At 31.6% G+C, this 21603-nt stretch overlaps 1 protein-coding gene across 3 annotated transcripts in view; it reads right to left on the reverse strand.

Annotated features, from left to right (window-relative positions):
- Positions 1-8788: 8788 nt before the first annotated feature.
- LOC110038728 (D-3-phosphoglycerate dehydrogenase) overlaps positions 8789-21603 on the reverse strand; it is a 62320-nt gene continuing 49505 nt past the window's right edge. For 2 of the 3 annotated variants that reach the window (XM_020743620.1, XM_020743622.1), the window contains exon 10: positions 8789-9072. In XM_020743620.1, coding sequence (XP_020599279.1) covers positions 9004-9072 — 69 coding nt within the window. In that variant the 3' untranslated portion in view covers positions 8789-9003. The remainder of the gene's footprint in view (positions 9073-21603) is intronic. The other variant, XM_020743621.1, reaches the window with a different exon arrangement.

Here is a 21603-nt window from a genome sequence, read left to right on the forward strand (position 1 = left end):
GTTGAGGAGCTTTGCCTTGACCTCAACCAAACCAAACGAACGTCCTTCAAGATTTAGTTTAAATTAAGGTTAGGTCTAGATAAGACTTTGATCAAGGGGTGATCTGGCCTTGATCTAGCAATGGGTTAGAGTGTTCGGGACAAGGAGGATTTGATGGGGATCTTCCTCGTTCACTCTAGGGAAGCTTCTGGACAAGTTAATTTGAAGCTTGGTGGGCTTTAGAGAAGTGGCTGAAAACACCTTAGATTTCAGTGGTGTAATTGTGGTTTCACAGTGGGATGCAGAGAGGGAAAATGGTGGGGATGAACTTCTCTCAGTTGCTAGAGGGTTTGGGAGAATTTTGGCAAAGTTTTGTTTAAGTTTTTGAATCACCTCTTTTTGGTCATGGAGGAGGAGCTTTAAGTTGAGAGACTTAGGGTGGAGCTCAGGGTCTCAATTCAGGTGCCAAGTGCGGCAGAGAAGCTCTAAATTTCAAATGGGATGAGGTGGCCACTAGGTTTGAATTAGTTTGAATTTTTGGGTGTTGGCTCACGTTTTTGGCTCCTCCGGTGACTAGGTTGGTCGGTAAGTCTAGGGGAGGTGGCCAAGAGGTCAGGTGAGTCAGGAGAATCTGTCACAACAATTTATTTGTGCAGGTGTTTAGTTTTAGCAATCCTTATGCTTAAGCAAATTTGGAAGCAAATCCCTTGATTTAGGGAACCTTTCATCCATGGCTCATTTGGTTGGTTCCATAGAGTTTAGCCTGGTCAATAAGGTCCAAAATTTGGCTGTAGAAGTCTTGCCTTTACCAATTTGACATGGCTAGTAGGTCAATTTTCGTGCATGGGTCCAATGTGGGTCTAAATGACCAAATCTTGGGTTTGGGCTAGGCTAGCCATGACTTTGAGTGCAATTAATTGATAAACATTGTCTAGATGATTGTAATGATGATTTTTGGTGAAGGATTGAAGTGATTTTGAGTTCAATTGGAGATTCAATTTGGAGGATTTTGGAATTTTGGTCACTTTGGGCATGTTGGGTTAGACTTTGGTCTAGATTGTGCTAGGATTTAGCTAAGTCCAAATTGATTATTGAAAATGGTCAATAGGAACATCATGAAGAGTTTTCAACATAAATTGGGTGCCAATTTTGGGGATAAGGCAATCAATTTGGTGGAATTTGGAGACAACCAATTTAGGGCAAATTTGGGGATTTTTAGACTTGGGCTAAAATTAAATGAAATTGAGGCTTCACCAAGGCCAATTTAAGGTTAATTTTGATGTGTAGGAATATTATTAAGAGTATAGGATTCAAATTGAGGCAAATTGAGTAGGCTATGGGGGTTAATTTGGGGGGATTAAGCCATAGGGTGGGATTAAGTCATAGGGCCAAAATTGGGGGTTTGACTTAGATCAAAATTAGGCTTAAAGAATGGGCCAATTAAGCTTGGATTTAGTTTAAATTATTCATATGAAAGGTTAATTTGATTTTAGGAATGAAATTGGGGAAAATTGGGACCAAATTGATGGACATTTGAGGTAAATTTGGGAAAATTGGGCCTTTAAAGGCAATTTGGGGATTTTGGTCAAAATGGTCAAATTGGTCAAATTGGGTCATGTAGTAGTTGAGAAAATTGAAATTGAGAATATTTTGAAGGTTTTGGGAATTTTTTGGGATTTTTTGGAATTTTTAAAATTTTGGGCCAAGGAGGGGCATTTTGGTAAATTTGGCAATTTTTTTTGGAGATTTAGGTAATTTGGATATTTTCAAATGGTCTGAAATAATTTTTTAACAATTTTGAATATTTTGGGTAAATTTAGGAATTTTGGCCAAATTTAAGGTTCAATGGTACTTAGGTAATTTGGGGGAGTTCATGGGCAAAAAGACCAAGTTGGGTATTTTTGGTAGAATTGGGGTGATAACCACCATAAATGAGCCATTTGGGTCCTCTATGTACTGATCTTAGCTAAACACTAGCCTAAGGCTAGTAGGTTTAGGGGACCATCTACATGAGTCTCCCAAAAGATCAAGGACCAAGGTCAACAATTTGTGTTCAGGGTTTGTGAGTGATTATGGGTGAAAGTGAATGTAAGTGAGTGAACTAACTCCAGACCAACACCCAGGGTCAACCCTAAAGTCAAGCTGTTCTATGGGAAGTCTCTTTGAGATCCTCCATACTGACCCCTCCTACTAAGTGCTAGAGGTTATGACCAATATGTTGTAGAGCCTCAATTTGAGCAAGAAGGAGTTTAGAATTTCTAATGGTGAGGGTTATTTTTCTAGTTTTCTAAGAATAGTCAATAGGAAAGTCCTATGGCTAGACCTTAAGCTACTAAAGAGGAAAATCTAAACCTCAATCAAAAGTGAGGTCAACATGGTACTGGTAGTACCTTTATGATACCAAAACATTAGAAAGAAAATATATCTTTATCGTACAAAATGGTAAAGATTTTTTCTTCATAAGTACAAAATTTTTGGGCGCTATTGAAAAGAGTTCTTAAGGGAAAAAAATAAAAGAAAAAGTAATTGATTAAAATAATGAAAATTTAATTGATTTAGATGATTTAATTAATATCTTTATAAAATAAAAAACATAAAACTTATTTTATAAATTAATGAAACTTCATATAAAAAGATAATTATTTACTAAAATTCTATAAGCTTAACATGTTAATTAATTTTTCTTTCAGGAAAAACAATTCTCAACTGAAATGATTGATAGGATAGTTTATTTACAAGAGAATGAAAAGTCAATTGCATGAATTTTTGGATAAATTACTTTTCAAGCCTACCACATCACCTTGAGGAACTCCAGTATTGTTTATAAATAAGTATATGGGTTTTAGGATGTGCATTGATTATAGAGAATTGAATAAGCTCACTGTTAAGAATAGATATCCACTGTCAAGAATTGATGACTTGTTTATTCAATTGAAAGAAGTGTCTACATTTTTTTGTGAATGATCTAAAATTAGGTTATTACCAACTGAGGATTAAAGAAGAGGATATAAAAAAAAAATCAAGACTAGATTTGAATATTTAATTTGTTATTCTGCTATTTCGATTAACTAATGCTCCAACAATTTTTATGAATTTAATGTATAAAATCTTCAAAACTTTCATGACTATATTTATCATAGTTTTCATAGAAGACATCTTAGTTTATTCAATGGATAAAGTAGCTATTCAAATCATCTGCATGTTGTTCTATAAGTTTTGAAGTAGAACAATTTATTTATAAAATTTTCTAATAGAAATGATATACCTGTTGATCATAATTTGGTCAGGGCTGGCCAAGACCAACTACAATTATATAACAAATAAGAGATTTTTGAAAAATCATTCTAAGATTGCTATGTCATAATCCAAATTGACATAGAAACATTAAATTTTGAATGGATATAACATTGTGAGAAACATTTCAGAAGCTAAAAATTTGTTTAATGACTACCCTTTTTTTTCGCTATTCTTTTAGAGTCAAATGAGTATCAAATTTACAATGATAGAACATTAAGGAGATTGGGATGTATGCCTAAGCAGCATGGAGAATTCATTTCCTATACTTCAAGATATTTAATATATCATGAATGAAATTATCATACACATGACTTTGAGTTAGAAGTAGTTGTTTTTTAACAAAGAATCTGAAGGCATTATTGTTATACAGTTATATGTGAGATGTTCACAAATCATCAGAGCTTAAAGTATATATTCATTCAAAAAGACATGAATAAAAAGCTAAGAAATAGTTGATTTTATTAAAAACTGTGATTTGAATATTAAGAATCATTTGAGAAAGGTAATGTGATTGTGAACGCATTAAGTGGGAAAGCTACAACTAGTTTAAATTGTTTAATTTTTAGCAAGAATATTTAATCAAGAATATGAAAAGATTAAAGTTATGAGTGATTGATTATAGAATATTTTTCATTTAAATACGCTAACAATTCATTTTACTTTAAAAGGCAGAATCTTATATTTACTAATTAGAGATAGTATTATTTAGAAAATCTTAAAGCAAGTCAAAGTAGGCACTTGGAGATTATTTTTTGAAATACAAAAGTAGGATTTATGTTCTATATATGGATGAGTTGGGTGAAAATTCTAGAGGAAGCACATTTGTGTTGTTATACTATTCAGTTAGGGTGTAATAAAATATATCACGAGCTCAAATAGATAATTTTGTAGCAAAAGTTAAAAAGAAATGTTGCAGAGTTTGTGATTAAATGACCTATGTGTGAACTACTAAAAACAGAGCATCAAAAGGCTAGATGGTCAGTAACAACCATTACCAATACCATAATAAAAGTGAGAGAAGATAGCCAAGAAGTTTTGCCTAGATCTTGACAAGGATGTGATACTATTTAGGTTATTATAGATAAATTGACTAAGTCACACATTTTTTTGCCCATTAGATAGACAGATCTTGTGAAAAAGTTAGCAAGTTTATACATAAATAAGATTATGTGGTTGCATTAGGGTACCAAAATTCATAGTCTCTATTGAAGATGATAGACTTGCATCTAGATTGTGGAGAAAATCTCACGAGGCTTTGTGTACAAGTTTGAATATTAATACAACTTCTTACCCAAAAATAAATGTCCAATCAAAGAGAGTTATTCAAACTTTTGAGGATTTACTCCTTTATGTGCACATTCTGGTGGAGGATGGGATTATCATGTATCCTTAATAGAATTTGTTTATAATAACATTTATCAGAAGTGCAGTTGAATTACTCCATATAAAGCTATTTATGAAAGAAATTGCATAACACCATTTTGTTAGCCAAAAGAAAATGAAATAAAAGCCATTGGTGTAAATTTAGTACGTAATCTTTATGAGTTAGAAAAATATTCAACTTATCAGAGTTAGATTAATGATTCTGCAAGAAAGACTAATGAATATTATTATTCTATACATGGAGCAGTTGAGTTTGATGTTAGAGAGTTTTTCCTCTTTTTTTAATCCAAGTTAATCCATTGAATGGTGTAAAATAATTTGGAAAGATAGGAAAGTTCAGTCCATGATATGTTGATTCATATGAATATATGAAAACGATTGAAAGGTAGTTTACAGATTGGTTGTACTAGCTTCCATGCAGTGAATACATAATGTTTTTCATTTCTTAACTTAAAAAGTATATTGTCGATTAATCAAATAGAGTGATTGTTGATTAATCAAATAGAGTGATTGTTGATTCAATTGATATACAACTTGATTTGACTTATATAGAAGAGCTTGAGATAATAATAGATTATGAGGCTAAGAAGCTTCGTAATAGAAATATTTCATTTGTAAAGATTTTATAAAAGCTTGTATCATAAAAAATGCTACTTGGGAAAATGTTTTAAATATACAAGAATAGTATCAATATTTATTCAATTGAGGTATATTTATTTTACAACTTCTTTTAAATTTTGATGACAAAATTTGTACAAGGATGAGAGATTATAACCTCTATAAAATAAATAAATAAAAATGTCGGTACAAACTAATTGTGTTAATGGTTCGTCTAAATAAGAGATGACTGTCTTTATTTTAAACAAGATGGAATAGAGAGGTAAGAGTAGGAGACTAAGACTGAGATAAAAAAGAAGAAAGAAGAAAAAGAAGAAGTAAAAGGAAGGGAAGCTGACACCACTTGTGTGCATAGGAGGATTCAACGTGTGCACTATGGGTGTTGTGTTGGGAGATAATGTCGAGTGTGGCACGTCCGTGTGGGAGGGAGGGAGATAAAGAGAACTGGTGGGACGAAATTGAATGTCGACACTTCGAAGCCCAACGAGCATTGCAACTTCTTTTTGGAGCAACATTGCGAGCAAACAAGCTATTGTGTGCAAAAAAAGGAAACGGCTAGGTGTGCATGAGGGTTTGATTCACATGCGGGAGATGTGATCGAAAAATAAAAGAAAATGTAAGTGAAGGTTTATAATCTTTTTTTATATAAATTATTTGTAAATTAATTAAATGTAATTAAATTTTATTTAAATTTTAGCAACTAATACGAGTGATTAATTAGACAAGCAACTATGAGAGATCAAGATCAATGCTTATGAAAAAAGGAAGTAAGGTTAGGGTCCACTTTTTATTTATTTAATGATTAAAATTCCAATTATATAGCATTTAGTTGTTATTATAATCTTAACCAGGAAAGGAAGAAGAACTTTTCAAGTTGGAGCAGAAAACAAGAAAATTTGTAACAAAACAATAGTGCTTATTTGAAAATTTATTTATAGTCAATTAAACAATGATAAGTTAATGATTAGTTTTTATTTTATTGATTAATATAGGAAGTAGAGGATGAAAGATAATTGGATTGGAAATTAAGTGAAGTTGACGACAGAGAAAGAGAAGATAAGGTTTAATGTTTTTATTTATGTGTGTTATTTTAATTTAATTTTATTTGACATAAATTAAATTTCATGAATAGAATTAGTGTTAAAAATTGGAAGTGCATTTAAATTTAAATGTATTCGGAATAAGATATTAAGTAAAGTAGTTATATTTTAATTATTTATTTTAGAAATAATATATATATATATATACATATATATAGATATATCTATATACGCATTCATATGTATGTATGCATACATACATTCATAATACATACATACATACATGCATGCATACATGCATACATGCATACATCCATACATATACATACATCCATACATACATTAATACCCATACATACATTCATGCATACATAAATGTAAATGCATACATGCATGCATATATTCATGCATACAAACATGTACATGGATACATGCATGCATTATATATATATGTATATGTGTGTATCTATATATGCATACATATGTATGTATTGATGCATCCATCTAAGCTACTGCGCCTAGTCTGACCATACTAATGTGAGGCCTACTAGAACCCAATCTGAAGAATTGTTTCACATTCAAATGGCCCGATGATCATCAGAAGTCAAATGTAAAGAATAAATATTAATTTGAAGACATTTTTCTTTTAAGCCGTTGATATATGTATTTATTCTATATCATAATGTATATATTTTTGTGTTTTTTTTTCTTTTTATTGTGAGTTTGTGACTTTATCTCTTATAATTGTAGACCATAGATTAACATTCTTATATAGGTGGCATGTTCCATAGTTAGCTGGAGGTCAAAGTCCACAATGAACGGCGGTCAAGCAAGAAAATAAAAGTGGCATTATGTTTACTAACTCAAAGTGCCAATCTAACTTCGTCCTTTCAGTACTTAATATTTGCAGTATGTGCATTTTGAAAGAAATATTTTGTCTAAGATTTCTAAATTCTCGAGTAAAAGGGAGATAACATTTTTGTGCAAAATTAGAGTTAATCCGAGGTGATTGAAGGAAGCTTCGCGGCTGGCACTAACAAGAGATTGGGTAACACTTGTATTCCTTGCTTGAGTGAGTAAAAATTTTTACATTCTTGCAAAATTCCTTGTAAATTTTAAGTAACATTTATGAATTCATATTTCTGTTATGTTTTCAAAAAAAAAAAAAAAAGTCCAAAATCTTTTTTCTTTGATTCCCATTCTAAAGCTTACTTGAAGAGTTCGTCAATCGGCTGAAATTTTGGAGTAATTATAAGTTTCCTCCTATTGACTGTATAATTAAAGGCTAATTACATTCAAAATTTTCATAACATCTTAAATCATATCCATCTATAATATCTGTAATATATTTGGGGTCATTATAGCTGAAATTCTAGAAAACTAAATCCCTCAAGTGTAAGCCCTAGTTGTCTTTAATTCTATTTTTAAACATTTGTTCTCTCTGGAAAATATCAAAAAAATATTCAACATACAACTCATAAAATTAGGGTCTTAATAACCTTTTTCCAAGGGAAATCCTTAAATTTCACTAAATTAATTACAAACCCTAACAAAAATCATAATTTTGTCTATTTTTGATAAACCGACCATATATCCCCTTTAGAAGCCAATTCCACAATCAAATCTTCTCCAAACTTTATTAGACATTCAAGTCCCATAGTATGCTCAACTCCCTACAATTCAAGCTTAATTTATTAAATTTGAATTTTTGTAAACAAAATTCTTAAGGAAACAAGCTGGAATTATATGTTCTGGATAAAAAACCAGAATCATTATTTTAAATCACCACAACTGCTACATACTTAACCCGACTAATCAATTGACTTATCTATCCCTCTTAATACTTGAGCGTCTTAGGAGACTCTCATCAACCAATTGGGTTAGATTAGTGATCTAACCCAACTCCACATCAATAACATGTCAACTTCTTTTATGATAAGCCCAAGTTCACTTGTGAAAAACAAAGTTGGCCATACCATACCTCAAACAAAGCTACAACAACCATGCTCACACACCTAAGCTATTTTCAAAATGAGGCAACCAAGACATAAGAATAAATCATCTCTTCCATTCATATAAACAATTATAAATAATAAAAATAATAATAATAAAAACCTTTGTATTTCTTGAACTTTACCAACAATTATGAATTCCCAAAACCTAACATATATAAAAGAAAATAACCCATAATTACTAACCCAATTGGTTAGATTAACTTGAAACACTCGATGGGTACAGCAAGACATCAGACAACAAAATCATAATATTTTGATAGAGTTGAACACCATTTTTCATTGCTCAATTAAATGCTGACAAACTTTTTTCAGTTTATATGATGACTTTAGCTGAATACTCTGCTTAAAAGCAGACATATAATTAATCACATGCCGTTTTTAAAATCCAAAAACTATTCTTCACGGAACTACAAACAAAAACCTTTACAAAATACTACAAACAAACACTAGTCGTCTTTCAGAGCTAAAAAATATCTACATAAAATATTAAAAAGATATTACGTACGTTTACAAGGCAATAATAGCAGAATGCGGCAGAAGCTTTACTTTTGCTGGCAAAAACTGAAAAAAAGCAACCATTAATACATTCTTTCGAGCAGTGACCACCAAATCATTTAAAAAAAAAAAAAATTGCGAAATTAAAACAAGATTTCTCTGCAAGGAATCATTTTTCAGTTCACAAACTCTAATCCTTTAATTGGAATCCCCTCATGGAGTTCAATAGCAGTATCACCAACAACCTACAGAAGATTGATGGTTAAAAGATAGAAAACACAGCTAAAATCATTGATGCTTTAGAAAAAGGAGGTAAGGACAAGCATATGATGCACTAAAATTCTACCTTGATTCATAAAATTTTTATAACTGCATTCAAATACAATCCACAAATTTTTTGATACATGTAAAACCTTCTAAAGGCTCGTTTGGCTAGTTGAAATTAGAAAGCAGGATCGAAAAATCGATGAATTTAATGAATTCCATTATTTGGTTTCATGATCAATATCAATTTTAAGTTATATAATCACCTTTAAAATCCCTGAAAAATAATCAGTTTTGTTTTTTACACAACAAAGAAAAAACCATCACTTCTTAAAACATTGCTTTTCTTTCGGAAGCAACAAAGTGAGCCCCATGTAGAAATATAGGAACAAAACTCAGACATTGAGAGTGAGCAGGAAACCTGGATTAGGAAAACCGCAAAGCCAGAAATATTATGCAGAAATTTTTTTACTTTTGTAAATACTCAGGTTCTGAAAGCTATTTGTCCAATATGATAAAGAAGATCAATTAAATGTGCCCATGATTTAATAGAAATTCCCAATAAACATTTAAACACTTTTTTGGTATTCACAAACATTCAATAGTAATCGTTATTGTTATTCCAAAGAGCAAATCAAAGAACTATTTCTAAAATAGAAGGATCAATCATGTTTGACAAGAAGAGAACACACTAAAATACAATTCAAGCAACGTAATTACATGACATATTCTCCACCTAACAAAAATCAGTACCAATGAAGACAATCGGGTTGTTAATAGACATATTGCAAACCGTTCTTTGACAGGACAAGACTGTTATTGCCAAGGTTTTAAAAATCGGACCTGACCAGCCGATTCAACCATTGTCCGTGAACCTAGCGTATGGCCAGTGCATAAAACCTCAAGAATCACTCTCAAATTAAGCTGCGTGTAAACCGCCGGTTGGACTGAAAAGCTGGTGAACTGGTCACAATTTTAGAACCAACTGATCCAATTTACCTATTTAACTTTCATTAATTCTCAATTAAATTATTACAATTTTTAATATAAGACTTAATTTTATAGATTATATTATGTCAACTATATAATTATGAATTTAAAATCTTAAATATATTAATAAATACAAGTTTAATCAAACTACTTAATTACTTGCCCATCATCTTGGTGACTAAGGATTTCAAGCTGCAAAGCTATTTTTTTCTATATAAATAGCAACATGCTAGTCTTTTTTCATGATGTCAAACTAAAAAAGTATGAGTGATGAAATAAAAATTGGGTTGCAAAAAAGAAAAATTAGGTTCGGTTTTGGAAATATTTAAATGGGCTGCATGATATAGAATATTATAATAAAATTTGAACTTTTAAAGTTTTAGTACTGTAAACTCTGTTTTTTCTTAATTATTAAAACACTATTAATATGATTTATATTATGAGAGTAAATTATTTTTGTATTTATATATACATATTATAGATATTTAGTTTTACTTTTCAAATACATTTAACATACTTAAATTTATATTTATCTATTTATAATACATGTACAATTACATCTTAATGAGTTGAAATCAAATTTTAAATTTATAATTATTAAAGTTGTTGGTTGTGTTCAAATTCTATTTATTTTGTCAAATATTTATCACATAAACCATTTCAATCCTAGTTCAACCTGTGAGCCTCGAAAATCTCTGATACCATTCTAGGGCTCCTAGAAGATATTTTAGAATGTTATTTAGCAGGGATGTGGTTGAAGAATGGCAAGCGAAAGGTAAATGCCAGTTCAACAACATTTGGATAAATCTATTATTGGACATGAGTTTCGTCGTCGAGAGCTATCCTCGCTGAAAACAACAAGGAAACTCAAAATCGATGACTTAGAGGAAGCGATGAGGTTAATCCCTTATTCCTGCACAAGCTACAGACACACCACTTGCAAAAGAAAAATGATACAACACTCATTAGGATAGATATCAGGTATTACAATCTCCAAAACTCACCAACACAATAAAGGTCCTCTAAACAAGAAAATGGCACAAGCATTTAAATAACCCCTAAAATAAAAATCCTACGTAAAAATAAGAAAGATAAGAAATAAAGAAAACTGAAATAAAGGAATAAGAAATAAATCAAATGGAAGGAAATATGTTGAATGTAGGGAAAACTGAGCGGCTCATTCGCTTGTCTTATAGACTGAATCACCCTCTGGGTCCACTTGATTCCGTGGATCTCGCAAGTTGTGGAAATCTTATGGAGACTGGATCATGGAATTCCATCGTTACACTCCCTCGTCATTCTCTCAGGCTAGGAGAAGCTTCATCCTTCGTGGAAGGACCTGTATCTCACCCAAACTTCCAAGAAGATTTCCAACATTTTGGTTTGCCCCTCCCGTTTAACCATCTGTTGGAGGATGCACTGTTGAACTGAACTGGAACTTAACGCCCATAGAGCCTTCCAAAACTTGCAAGGACTTCTCATTTCTATTTAAATTGATGATATGTTTGGCTGCTCTCAATGTGGCAAACTAGGGGATAAATTGAAGTTCAGAGAATCTTGAAACTACCTAAATGAGGGTAAAACAGCCTCAGATATTCTTTTCCATGACACTGTCTTCTAGCATCACCAAGGTCAATTTCACCAGTGCCTCTCTAATAGCCTATAGAAATGTGGCATGGGCCATTAAAGTTCTTGTCCCTGTCAGTGTACCCATCATGACTTACTCATTCAATGGAAAATTTATAATTCACTCCTCGTCCTTGATAAATGAATATTTTTGCGGCCATCTTGAAGTTTACCCCTGTCATATTGCTATTGTTAGCCTAAAACAATGTGACAGGCATTCACATACATGAAATCACACCAAACTTGATCTTGCAGCTTGTCTCCCATTAAGAATTCCACAAGGCGCCTCTTTTCAACATTGATCTTATTCCCCTTTTTCAGCCAGATCAGAGAATATGGCTGAAAATGCTTCCGATTAGTGTGGCTAAATTTGTCTACCAACTATGTAGATGACACAATTTTATAACGATTACCATCTATAACAAGTTTGCACATTTTTTTCTTGCACAACTCTGCAAGTTTTAAATATGTTGTGGAAGAGCCACTGTTGTTCTCTCGTGGGCTCAATTTGGAAGACCCTTCATTTTACAAGCATCTCTCCCTCATTTGTAAGTAACTGATACTCATCTCCATTCTTCCCCTCTAAGTATTCTCTCTTTCCTTCTCCACTGCACCTTGTTCAGTGAAACATATCACCCTACTGTTTGGACAATTAAATGAAATGTGCTCAAAGTTGTGGCACTTGAATCACTTGTTGGGATAAATTTAGGATTACTAGTGATCTCCACCTTTTCTTCACTCTATATGTGTTTCTCCTTTGGTTAGGTCGACTTGGGTGCTCCATTGAATGTACTTTTGTTGTTTGGTCCTGTGATTGTCATCTGGTGACATTGTTGTTTCTCAACTTTCAATGCTACTAGGGTTCGTCCATCAAGTAAGGACTAATAAAACTACAACTGAATCACATTACTAATAAATGTCCTCAACCCTCCAAGATATTTTGGCATTGTGTGCTTCTTTAGTTCCACCAGCTTACATTTCAGCATGAGTTGAACGAATTCAACGGTATGCTCCTTTACAAAACTGTCTCTTTGGTGGAGATTGTGGAGTTTTATGGCATTTTTTATACATCTTTCTTGCCCTTCTCGATGTTTGATCCTGTGATTGAACTTTTCCTGTATGATATGACGGTCATCTGGTGACATTGTTGTTTCTCAACTTTCAATGCTACTAGGATTTGTCCATCAAGTAATGATTAATAAGACTGCAACTGAATCACATTACTAATAAATGACCTCAATCCTCCAAGATATTTTGGCATTGTGTGCTTGTTTAGTTCCACCAGCTTACATTTCAGCATGAGTTGATCGAATTCAGCGGTATGCTCCTTCACAGAACTATTTCTTTGGCGGAGATTATGGAGCTTTATGGTATTTTTGATACATCTTTCTTTTCATCTAAAGACCACATGATGATCTTACACTCTTACACTTCCCTTCTCGATGTTGTATAGGTTTCAGGTTCTCCCACCACAACAAAGCATTTTTCTGAACTTGCTGGTTGTCAATTTAACTCTCTTATCCTCAGAAATATTCTTGTACAAAAAAATTTGTTGAACTATTCGATGTCTCTATAAACTCATCCGGATCCATGCGACCTTTGAAATCTAGTAAATCCACTTTTCCTCTCGGATCCTAGCTTCTCTGATATTCCATGTTGAATTGTCGAAGTAGTGGTTCTTTGTCACTAGAAAATGCCTAGTGGAAGAGATTCACTTACTCTTCTCGATCTGATGAGTTATCATTGTGGTTATAGATGATCTCACCTGATTGTCTCCTCACAAGACAGCAAGCCTTTGCTTCAGTTGGAAGATTTTTCGCTGCATATCCGATATGGTAAGTTCCTATACACCTCGTTGAGGGTTTCTCCTTGGCTACATGGTATTCTTACCTCCCGAATAAGATTTTGGTGGATATAAGATGATAAATCAAGGTTGGTCAGGAATTTAGGATTTAAGGGTAGTGTCTAGGTAGCATTTTTGTGGAGGTAGGAAAGTTGGATGGTTGAAGTGGAGGAATGCATCGAGCCTTTTCTATGATAGACTTAAAGAAAATATTTATAATATGTGGTGAGACCTATAATGCTTTATTGTGTAGAATGTTAAATCATAAAACAAAGTTAAGTGTTGTTGAGATAAGAATGTTTAAATGGATGGGTCGCTTTATACTTAGAGACAAATTATGAAATGAATATATCCAAGAAGGAGTTGGAGTAGCTCCAGTTATACAAGATTAGAGAGAGTCGTCTTAGATGGTTTGGTCACATTACACATCGACCATCTAAAGATCATGTTAGGAAAGTAGATGTATTAGATTCGGCTTAAGTTAAGAGAGGTAGAGGTAGACCTAAAGGACTTGGGCATTTTATATAAAAAATGATCTTAGTTATTAAAATTAAATGAAAACATGACACTCCATAAGACACAATCGAGAAGGTAGATTCATTTAGCCGACCCCACTTAGTGGGATAAAGGCTTGTTATTTTTTATTATTATAGGAAAGTTGAATTTTTAAAATTTAGGTTATGAATTATTACAAATTATGATAGGAATAATTTGGGAGGTATTTTTTTCTTTGTGAGGGTGTTAAGTTAGGTTATTTGAAATTTTGGGTTTTGGGTTTGGCAAGGAAGAAAAAAACATAAAATTATAGAACTTTTTCGAGTTCTTATACTAAATGATACCATTCTAGGACTTCTAGAAGGTATTTTAGAATGGGATTTAGTGAAGATGTGGTTGTGGAATGGCAAGGGAAAGATAAATGCAATTTCAAAGGAACTTCGACGGGATTGCATTGATAAATCTACTATTAGATGGTTGTTTAATGTCGTCGGCGACTGCCCCAAATGAAAATGGCAAGGAGTGCTCTGAATTAGCGGAGTACGAGAGGCCATCAGGTTTACCACCTATTCCTGCAAATGCTATAGAAACCACTTACAAAATGAAAATGATAAACACTCCATTATGGTAGAAATAAATGATTACAATCTCCAAAACTCAAAAAAAAAAAGCTCCACTAAACCAGACAAAAAACACATGATACAAATAGTCCCTCGAGCAAAAACCCTACTTAAAAAAAGAAACATATGAAATAAAGAAATATGAGATAAATGAAAAGAAAATAAATAAAGAGGAAGCAAATATATTGTAAGTAGGGAACTTTGGGCAACTTGTTCGGCTGCCCGATCGACCAAATTGTCATCCGGGTTGTTGCAATTATGCGGAACTCATAGGACACAGAAATCCCTTACAGACAGGATTGGAGAAATTCCATCATTATGACCTAGCATAACCCAAATCATATATAGAGTTGCCACACATCAAAATATATTATATACGTACCCCAAAATTTCTTCACAAACATTAAAATAATTTATAATTTAAAACTTGTATAAATTCAGATCACTAGCACAATTATAAGTGGATCCTAACCTCTTCCTAAAAAGCAACATAATCTAGATTAAGCTATAAGTTTAGTGAAATAATCAGTACTAAAGTAAGATATAATAGACAAGAAACAAGTAATATTCATGGTAGTCAATGGCTAGTATGTAAGACGACAATAAAGGAAAAAATGGGTTTTAATTCATAAAGTACAAAAAGCATCATTCATCTGATCCACTTGTTTAGTTGTATCTCTCACTTGAGCAAGATAACCTTAATTGTAATATTTTAATAACTTGAAGAATTTCATAAAAATGATTATCACAGATGTAAATCCTTTTTATGTCTATAAATTTTTTATTTTTGACTCTCCAGGTGAAATGAATTTAACTACTTTCTTATGACAATCTATAGTTATGAAATATGTACCTAATCAATACCCAAGATTGCATAAAATTCCACTAATGGTAATATAATTAGCTGCACCTTAAAATTTCTTTCACAAATATTCAAAATTACTAGTGCATATGGCTCACATTAATATGAATTTCATTTGGCATTTTAACGAATAAAATCCTTAATATTTCTAAACCCAACAATTTAACTAAACCATCTATAATAAATGAGTGGGATGCCCCATATCAAGTAGTACATATATTGATTTACTCAAGAGATATATGATACTTAATAAGACTAAATATGTAATGAATATTTAATAGTGAAATACTTAACATGAATTTGAGTTTATGCTTTTGTGAATGTATGATACTCCATTGTATTATAAAAATTCTTTCAATTAAAAATTTCTGAATACAAAACATACATATGATAATCTCAGGTGAGTCTTTAGCTTCTTGCTGCAATGGTGCATATAGGCTAACCTTTTATTGAGCCTGAATTTGATTTGACATTCATCCCGTGAATTTAGTTATTCTCTAACAATCAAAACTTGTTTCTGATAGTGCAGCACTAACTATACTTTCCGTTGAAGCTCTTTGTTCAAAAGTTGGGCATTTTCTCGCTATATTTCCTAGTTGTTGACATTAGAAAAAAGGGTTGAATCCTGATAAACACTCAACCTTAAGAAATTTTTCACACTTTCAAACTTCTTAACATCACTATGATTACCCAAGTTATTAATTTTTATCATCTTAGTAATTGAAATCCCTGATTAAGATGATTGATTAGTTTGAGAGCTCTATGAAACCCTCAATCCCTTTGAATTCTTCCTATTCTAAAAATCACGCCTCCTATGAATAGTCTGTAAGTCCAGCTCAATCCATGTTGCTCTCTTTATTAGTACCAAATAATCATCAAATCCAAGAGGAGCTAGAGGTTGATTAATTATATAGAAGAACCGGTTTATTTTCCTCTTCATCCCTTTTACCTTCAGCAATAGAGCCACACGAATCATAGTGATAGTGTAGATATCACGATTTCTTCCCTTCCCAACGAACTGCTTTGTCTCCTTCCCAATTTGGGCTCCTGCAACTCTTTCCTTTTTTTTTACTGCAACAACTCCAACAACTCCATTCCATATAAATAGAGACCAAAGGATAAAGAGCTACCATGCCTCATTCCGCTCACCCTTTGCAACCCTCTCCATAACCCCCTGTTGACCCTTGCCAGCATCCTTCACTCCTCCCTTTTCTCACACTTCCACCCAAAACTATCGACTTAGTGACCGAACCCTTGCGGAATAATAGCGATTAAAACTAGTTGAGAAAGCAACGATGCGACCTTAGGCGAGCAGAGACCACCGAAACTTAATTTTCCTCCTTCCTCAACTGAACAAGTGTTGTAAGCCCCTCCATATATTTGTTTTTTTTTTACTTATTCGGTATTAATGCAATCTTAATTAGTTATGCCTTCTATTATGTATAGATTAATATGTATGTGCATACATGTATATAGGGATATATATATATATATAAAGTAAACTTGTTCTTTTCTTTGATTATTATCATAAATTAGTGCAAATATAATTTTAATTAAATTTGTATCTTCTTCAAGAATATAATAATAATATATTAGATAAGTCACATATGATCTAATAAATAATTATGATCAATATCTTTAATTATATAAATAAGCATATGTTGAATTCTTGCATATGCTAGTCGAACCTTTGAATTCGTAGAAATATTATGTTTGTCTTCTCAATATAAGTTACTACTCTTTATTAAAAGATAAATGTACCTTTCCTAGTTAGCGACATTAATCATTATTATTTGTAGTAAATTCATAGTTTTAATATGTTTGCTAGTTGTACCCTTATTAATTCATATTTTTTTCTATAAGTTTCCTTAATTTCTCATAATGAAATAACAAGCTACCTTAACTTATTGCTGCAAAATTTCATGCATAATTGAGCTAATCATGCAATTATGATATTTTTTTCCTGCACTTGTATGAATTTTATTTTGTCATATCACAAGTTTGCATGAAATAACATATTTCTTACATAATATTGTCGATCGCCAAATTAGAAATTGTCGGTCGCCGGAATGGATATCCCGACTCCCGGTTTTAAAAGATGTTTAATTTAATTTATATATATGTAATTTAGAAAAAAGTAATATTTTAATTTTTGAAAATACAAGACCGAACTGATCTCATATCTGCAATAATTTAAATATTTAAATGAATGAGCGAATGAATGAGCGCAACACCGCAAGCAATATATCTACCTCAAAGGATAGATACACTACTTGTTGGTGGTGCTCGATTTAATAAACTATAGAATTTATGACATACGTTTTAGTATGCGAAAAATCATTTTTCATGTTGACCGACAAGTTCTCTTTTCTAATATGGAAGATTAAATAGGGTTTATATTAAGTTGGGTTCTTAAATTTTCCTATAGATACAAGCCCCTATAGTTAATTACATCTTAAATGACCGAAGTCACCTAAGAAAACTCTAGATTTAAATTAGAAAATATTACCTTCTAGAATTTCAAAGGGATAAGACTTTTCAAAAATCAGACAAAGGAGTGTCAAATGGAAAATGCTCAAATTTGAAAAAATTATTATGGAATCCAAAGGAAAAAAACTAGGGGTTATCATAGATCCTGATGAGAACCTCGGTGACTTCCTAAACTATGTTATGGTTGGGCTTCAATTTCGAGAAGTAAATTATTGAATGTTTCATCCTATCATTTGTAATTATTGAAGGCTTACATTTATGTGAGACGATCGCACAAATAGCTTGGAAGATAAGAGGATTTATATCGCGAAGAATGACAATCTCAGAATCCTAGAACAAGTTAGGGTTTAAATACAACATGGTTGTGCAAAGACCTAAAAATAAAGTGAGGATTCATGTTGCACTAGGCAAACAACCTTAAAGCCCTATAACTTGTTATTTAATTCTAGGGAAAGGATATGCTGTTGTAGATCTTCGTGTTATTGTAGATTGCTCCCCACAGAGTTAGCTCTGAGCTCTTCGATGAAGTAGCAGTCCTAGAATTGGACAAGTTTAGTTCAAAATGGGGGGGGGGTAAAGTTGATTAGAGCAACACCGGTTAGGATCCTACGGTTCGCTCGTTTCAGTACCATTATTTTTCTTAAAATTTATTTAACTTAAATGAGCTGTTAAACACATTTAAACCGGGAAGATCTTGTTAGCAACCATGAGTTACCTCATCCGAGGGACTCCCGTAAATTCAAAATGACGTATTATGAAGTTGTACTTCAAAGGATTTATGGTTACCTTTAAAAGGGTTTAATTTAATTTTGAAAATTGTTGATTAATTTTTAAAAAAAGATTTTGTTTTGCAGGTGAAGTGACATCCACAACCAAACATGTATAAAATTTTAAAGCAGGAATAAATTGTAGCAAATAAAATGACAGAAAGTAAATAAACTGTAACGGCGTACCCGTCATCTTCTCGCACTCCCGCTGAAATGTTAGCTTTTGCAGTATATATAAGAATAGGAAACAAAGAGAGCAGTTGAAGGTGTAGATACCAAACCCTAAGTCATGACTTTATGCATCCCTAAAGATCTTAGTGGATAATTTTCTTGAGCAAAGAATAATAAGTCCAATTGTCCTTCAAAATAACCAAAAAGTCATAAAAGTGTTTGGGGAGAGATCCTTAACAACCTTAAAATCCTTTTGAAATGTTTTGAGTTCATTTGAACCTATTACATTGTTCAATTAATCATCCCAAAATTTTAAATTTAATTTCAAATGAATAGATATATCTTATGCTCAGTGAACCTAATATTTTAATTATCTCATGAGAAGGGTACTCAATTAATCAGTTGATGTTTCATTTAAGAGTTATATGAATGAGTGTCATTAGAATAATCTTAAGCTATTAAGGATCTCATGCCCACAAGTAAAGTTGGGCCCGTAATGTTTTTAAAATATTAATTAAGTTTTCTTTCCTAATCCTCATTAGACAAATTCAAGTTGAACCTAGTGCACTACTAAACCCTTAGGGTCCAACATTTAAAGTGAATTTACAATGATTAAATTTTAAATTAGGTGAAGCTCAATTCTTTATCAAAATCATGGCATATCATCAGATCACCGATAAGGGGCTTTAGATTAGTAAAGTATCATCTTCAAAACATGAGCTAACCACCTTAGAATCACTTAATTTAACTGACCTTCAAATTATAATAATTAAGGAAAATTATAATTGTGATTTTATTGTAAAAGAGTGAGAAATTGGTTTCTACCATTTTTAGCCCCTTATATTTCAATCATCCAAAAGAACTTGACATAATCAACATTATCCTTTTACCCTCTTTTTTTAAATCTATCCTAAAAAATTCAATAAGGCATTAAGAATCCAAAATTACCATTTTGCCCTAGGGCTCCTCACTTCATAACTCATCAAATATAACTCAAATGACTTTGAAATCTTTAGAGTACCCCTCCTATGAGTCAATTAAAATATCAGAGGAGAAGATGTGCTTTTTCAAATTTCTTTTTAATTTAAAGAATTATTTTTAGCTCAAAAATAAGATTTTCAATATTAATTAATTTAACTATTCAAAGTAAATTTTTTGTTCATGAAAAAATTATTGGAGGTTTACCTAGGTCAGAGAACCATTTGGACAAAATTTCACAATTTTCAAATTTTATTTTAATTATTATAATATTTATTGATTTTTAGTGATTTAATTAAACAAAAAATATGTTTCAATTACAAAAATAATTTTTTACATTTTTATTAAATTTCCCTAAATCCAAAAAACTCAGAGAAACAAATTTTTCATTTTTGTGAATTTTAATTTACTTATTATAATTATTTTAAAAGAAAATTAGAAAAAATACATTTTTAGTCTTTAGAAAATTATAATTAACTTAGAAAAATTAAAAAAAATATTCCAATGTGTCCCAAGTGATCAGGAAGAAATTAGGAACACTTTAGACCATTTTTGTATTTTTAATTATTTTTAATTAAAAAATAAGCACAAAAGTAAAGTATTTACTTTAATTAAAATTTTATTTTTTCCTAAATGGTCCTGATCACAAGGAACTCAGAAAACCACTTTCATAATTTTCCTAAATATATTTAATTTAATATAATTGTTTTAATACAAAAAATGTCAATTTACTTAGAAAATCAACTTTAGTGATAAATATACTCCAAATTGATTCCAAAGATTTATAGTGAGTTAATAATATTATTCTTTACAATGTGGAATTGATTTTGTTAAAATTTGAATAATATTTTATTTAATTAATTTATTATAAGTTTTATACATTTAATTTACTATAAAAATATACAAAATTACTTAAATTCATTTTATATTTTTCCTAGGATCATTTGACCAGAGAAAACCTACCAAAATTAATCCCATAATTTTTTAATTTATTTTTTTGTTTATAAAATTATTTCAAGCAAAAATAACCATCTAGGCTTGAAAATCAGGGTTTCAAAGATAGAGATGCTCTCTGACCTTGAAAAAAATCAAAGAACATCCGTGTTAACATGAGGAATCAACTCCTAAAATTTCAAGTCATGGTGATTATTATTTAGCTAATTAAAATTAAAACAATACAAAGATATTTAAGTAATTAAAAATCAAAAACACATCAAATAATTTTTATTTTTATTCTACATTGTTTTTCTCTGTTCACTAAGCAACAAGGTATTTTATTTTATTTTTATGTTTTTTCTACACAAAGATATGCATTTTCTAAGTTATCTGAATTAAATAAATTATTTAATCCCTATTTTCTACTTAAACGTGTGGCGCCACATCATCCTTAACCGCTTCGAAGCTCCAAGTGGAGCTTTCTGGTTTGACACCGTCTTCCGCGTCCGCGCCTTGTCAGCCCGCACTTTATGTTTTATTCCACCATCTGGCGCAACCCTAACCCTCCATCTGATACACACGCGATCCAACGGCTATGGGTCGTCCCCAACTGACCTAACATATAAACCGTCCACACTAAAACTTGAAGATCTCTCCCTACACTCAACCAAATCGCATGGGGTTTATTCCTACACCGCCATCTACTCAAGACGAACACATATATAAATTACATG

This window comes from Phalaenopsis equestris, unplaced genomic scaffold (assembly GCF_001263595.1).
Source record: "Phalaenopsis equestris unplaced genomic scaffold, ASM126359v1 Scaffold233643, whole genome shotgun sequence".
In the NCBI taxonomy this organism is placed as follows: Eukaryota; Viridiplantae; Streptophyta; class Magnoliopsida; order Asparagales; family Orchidaceae; genus Phalaenopsis; species Phalaenopsis equestris.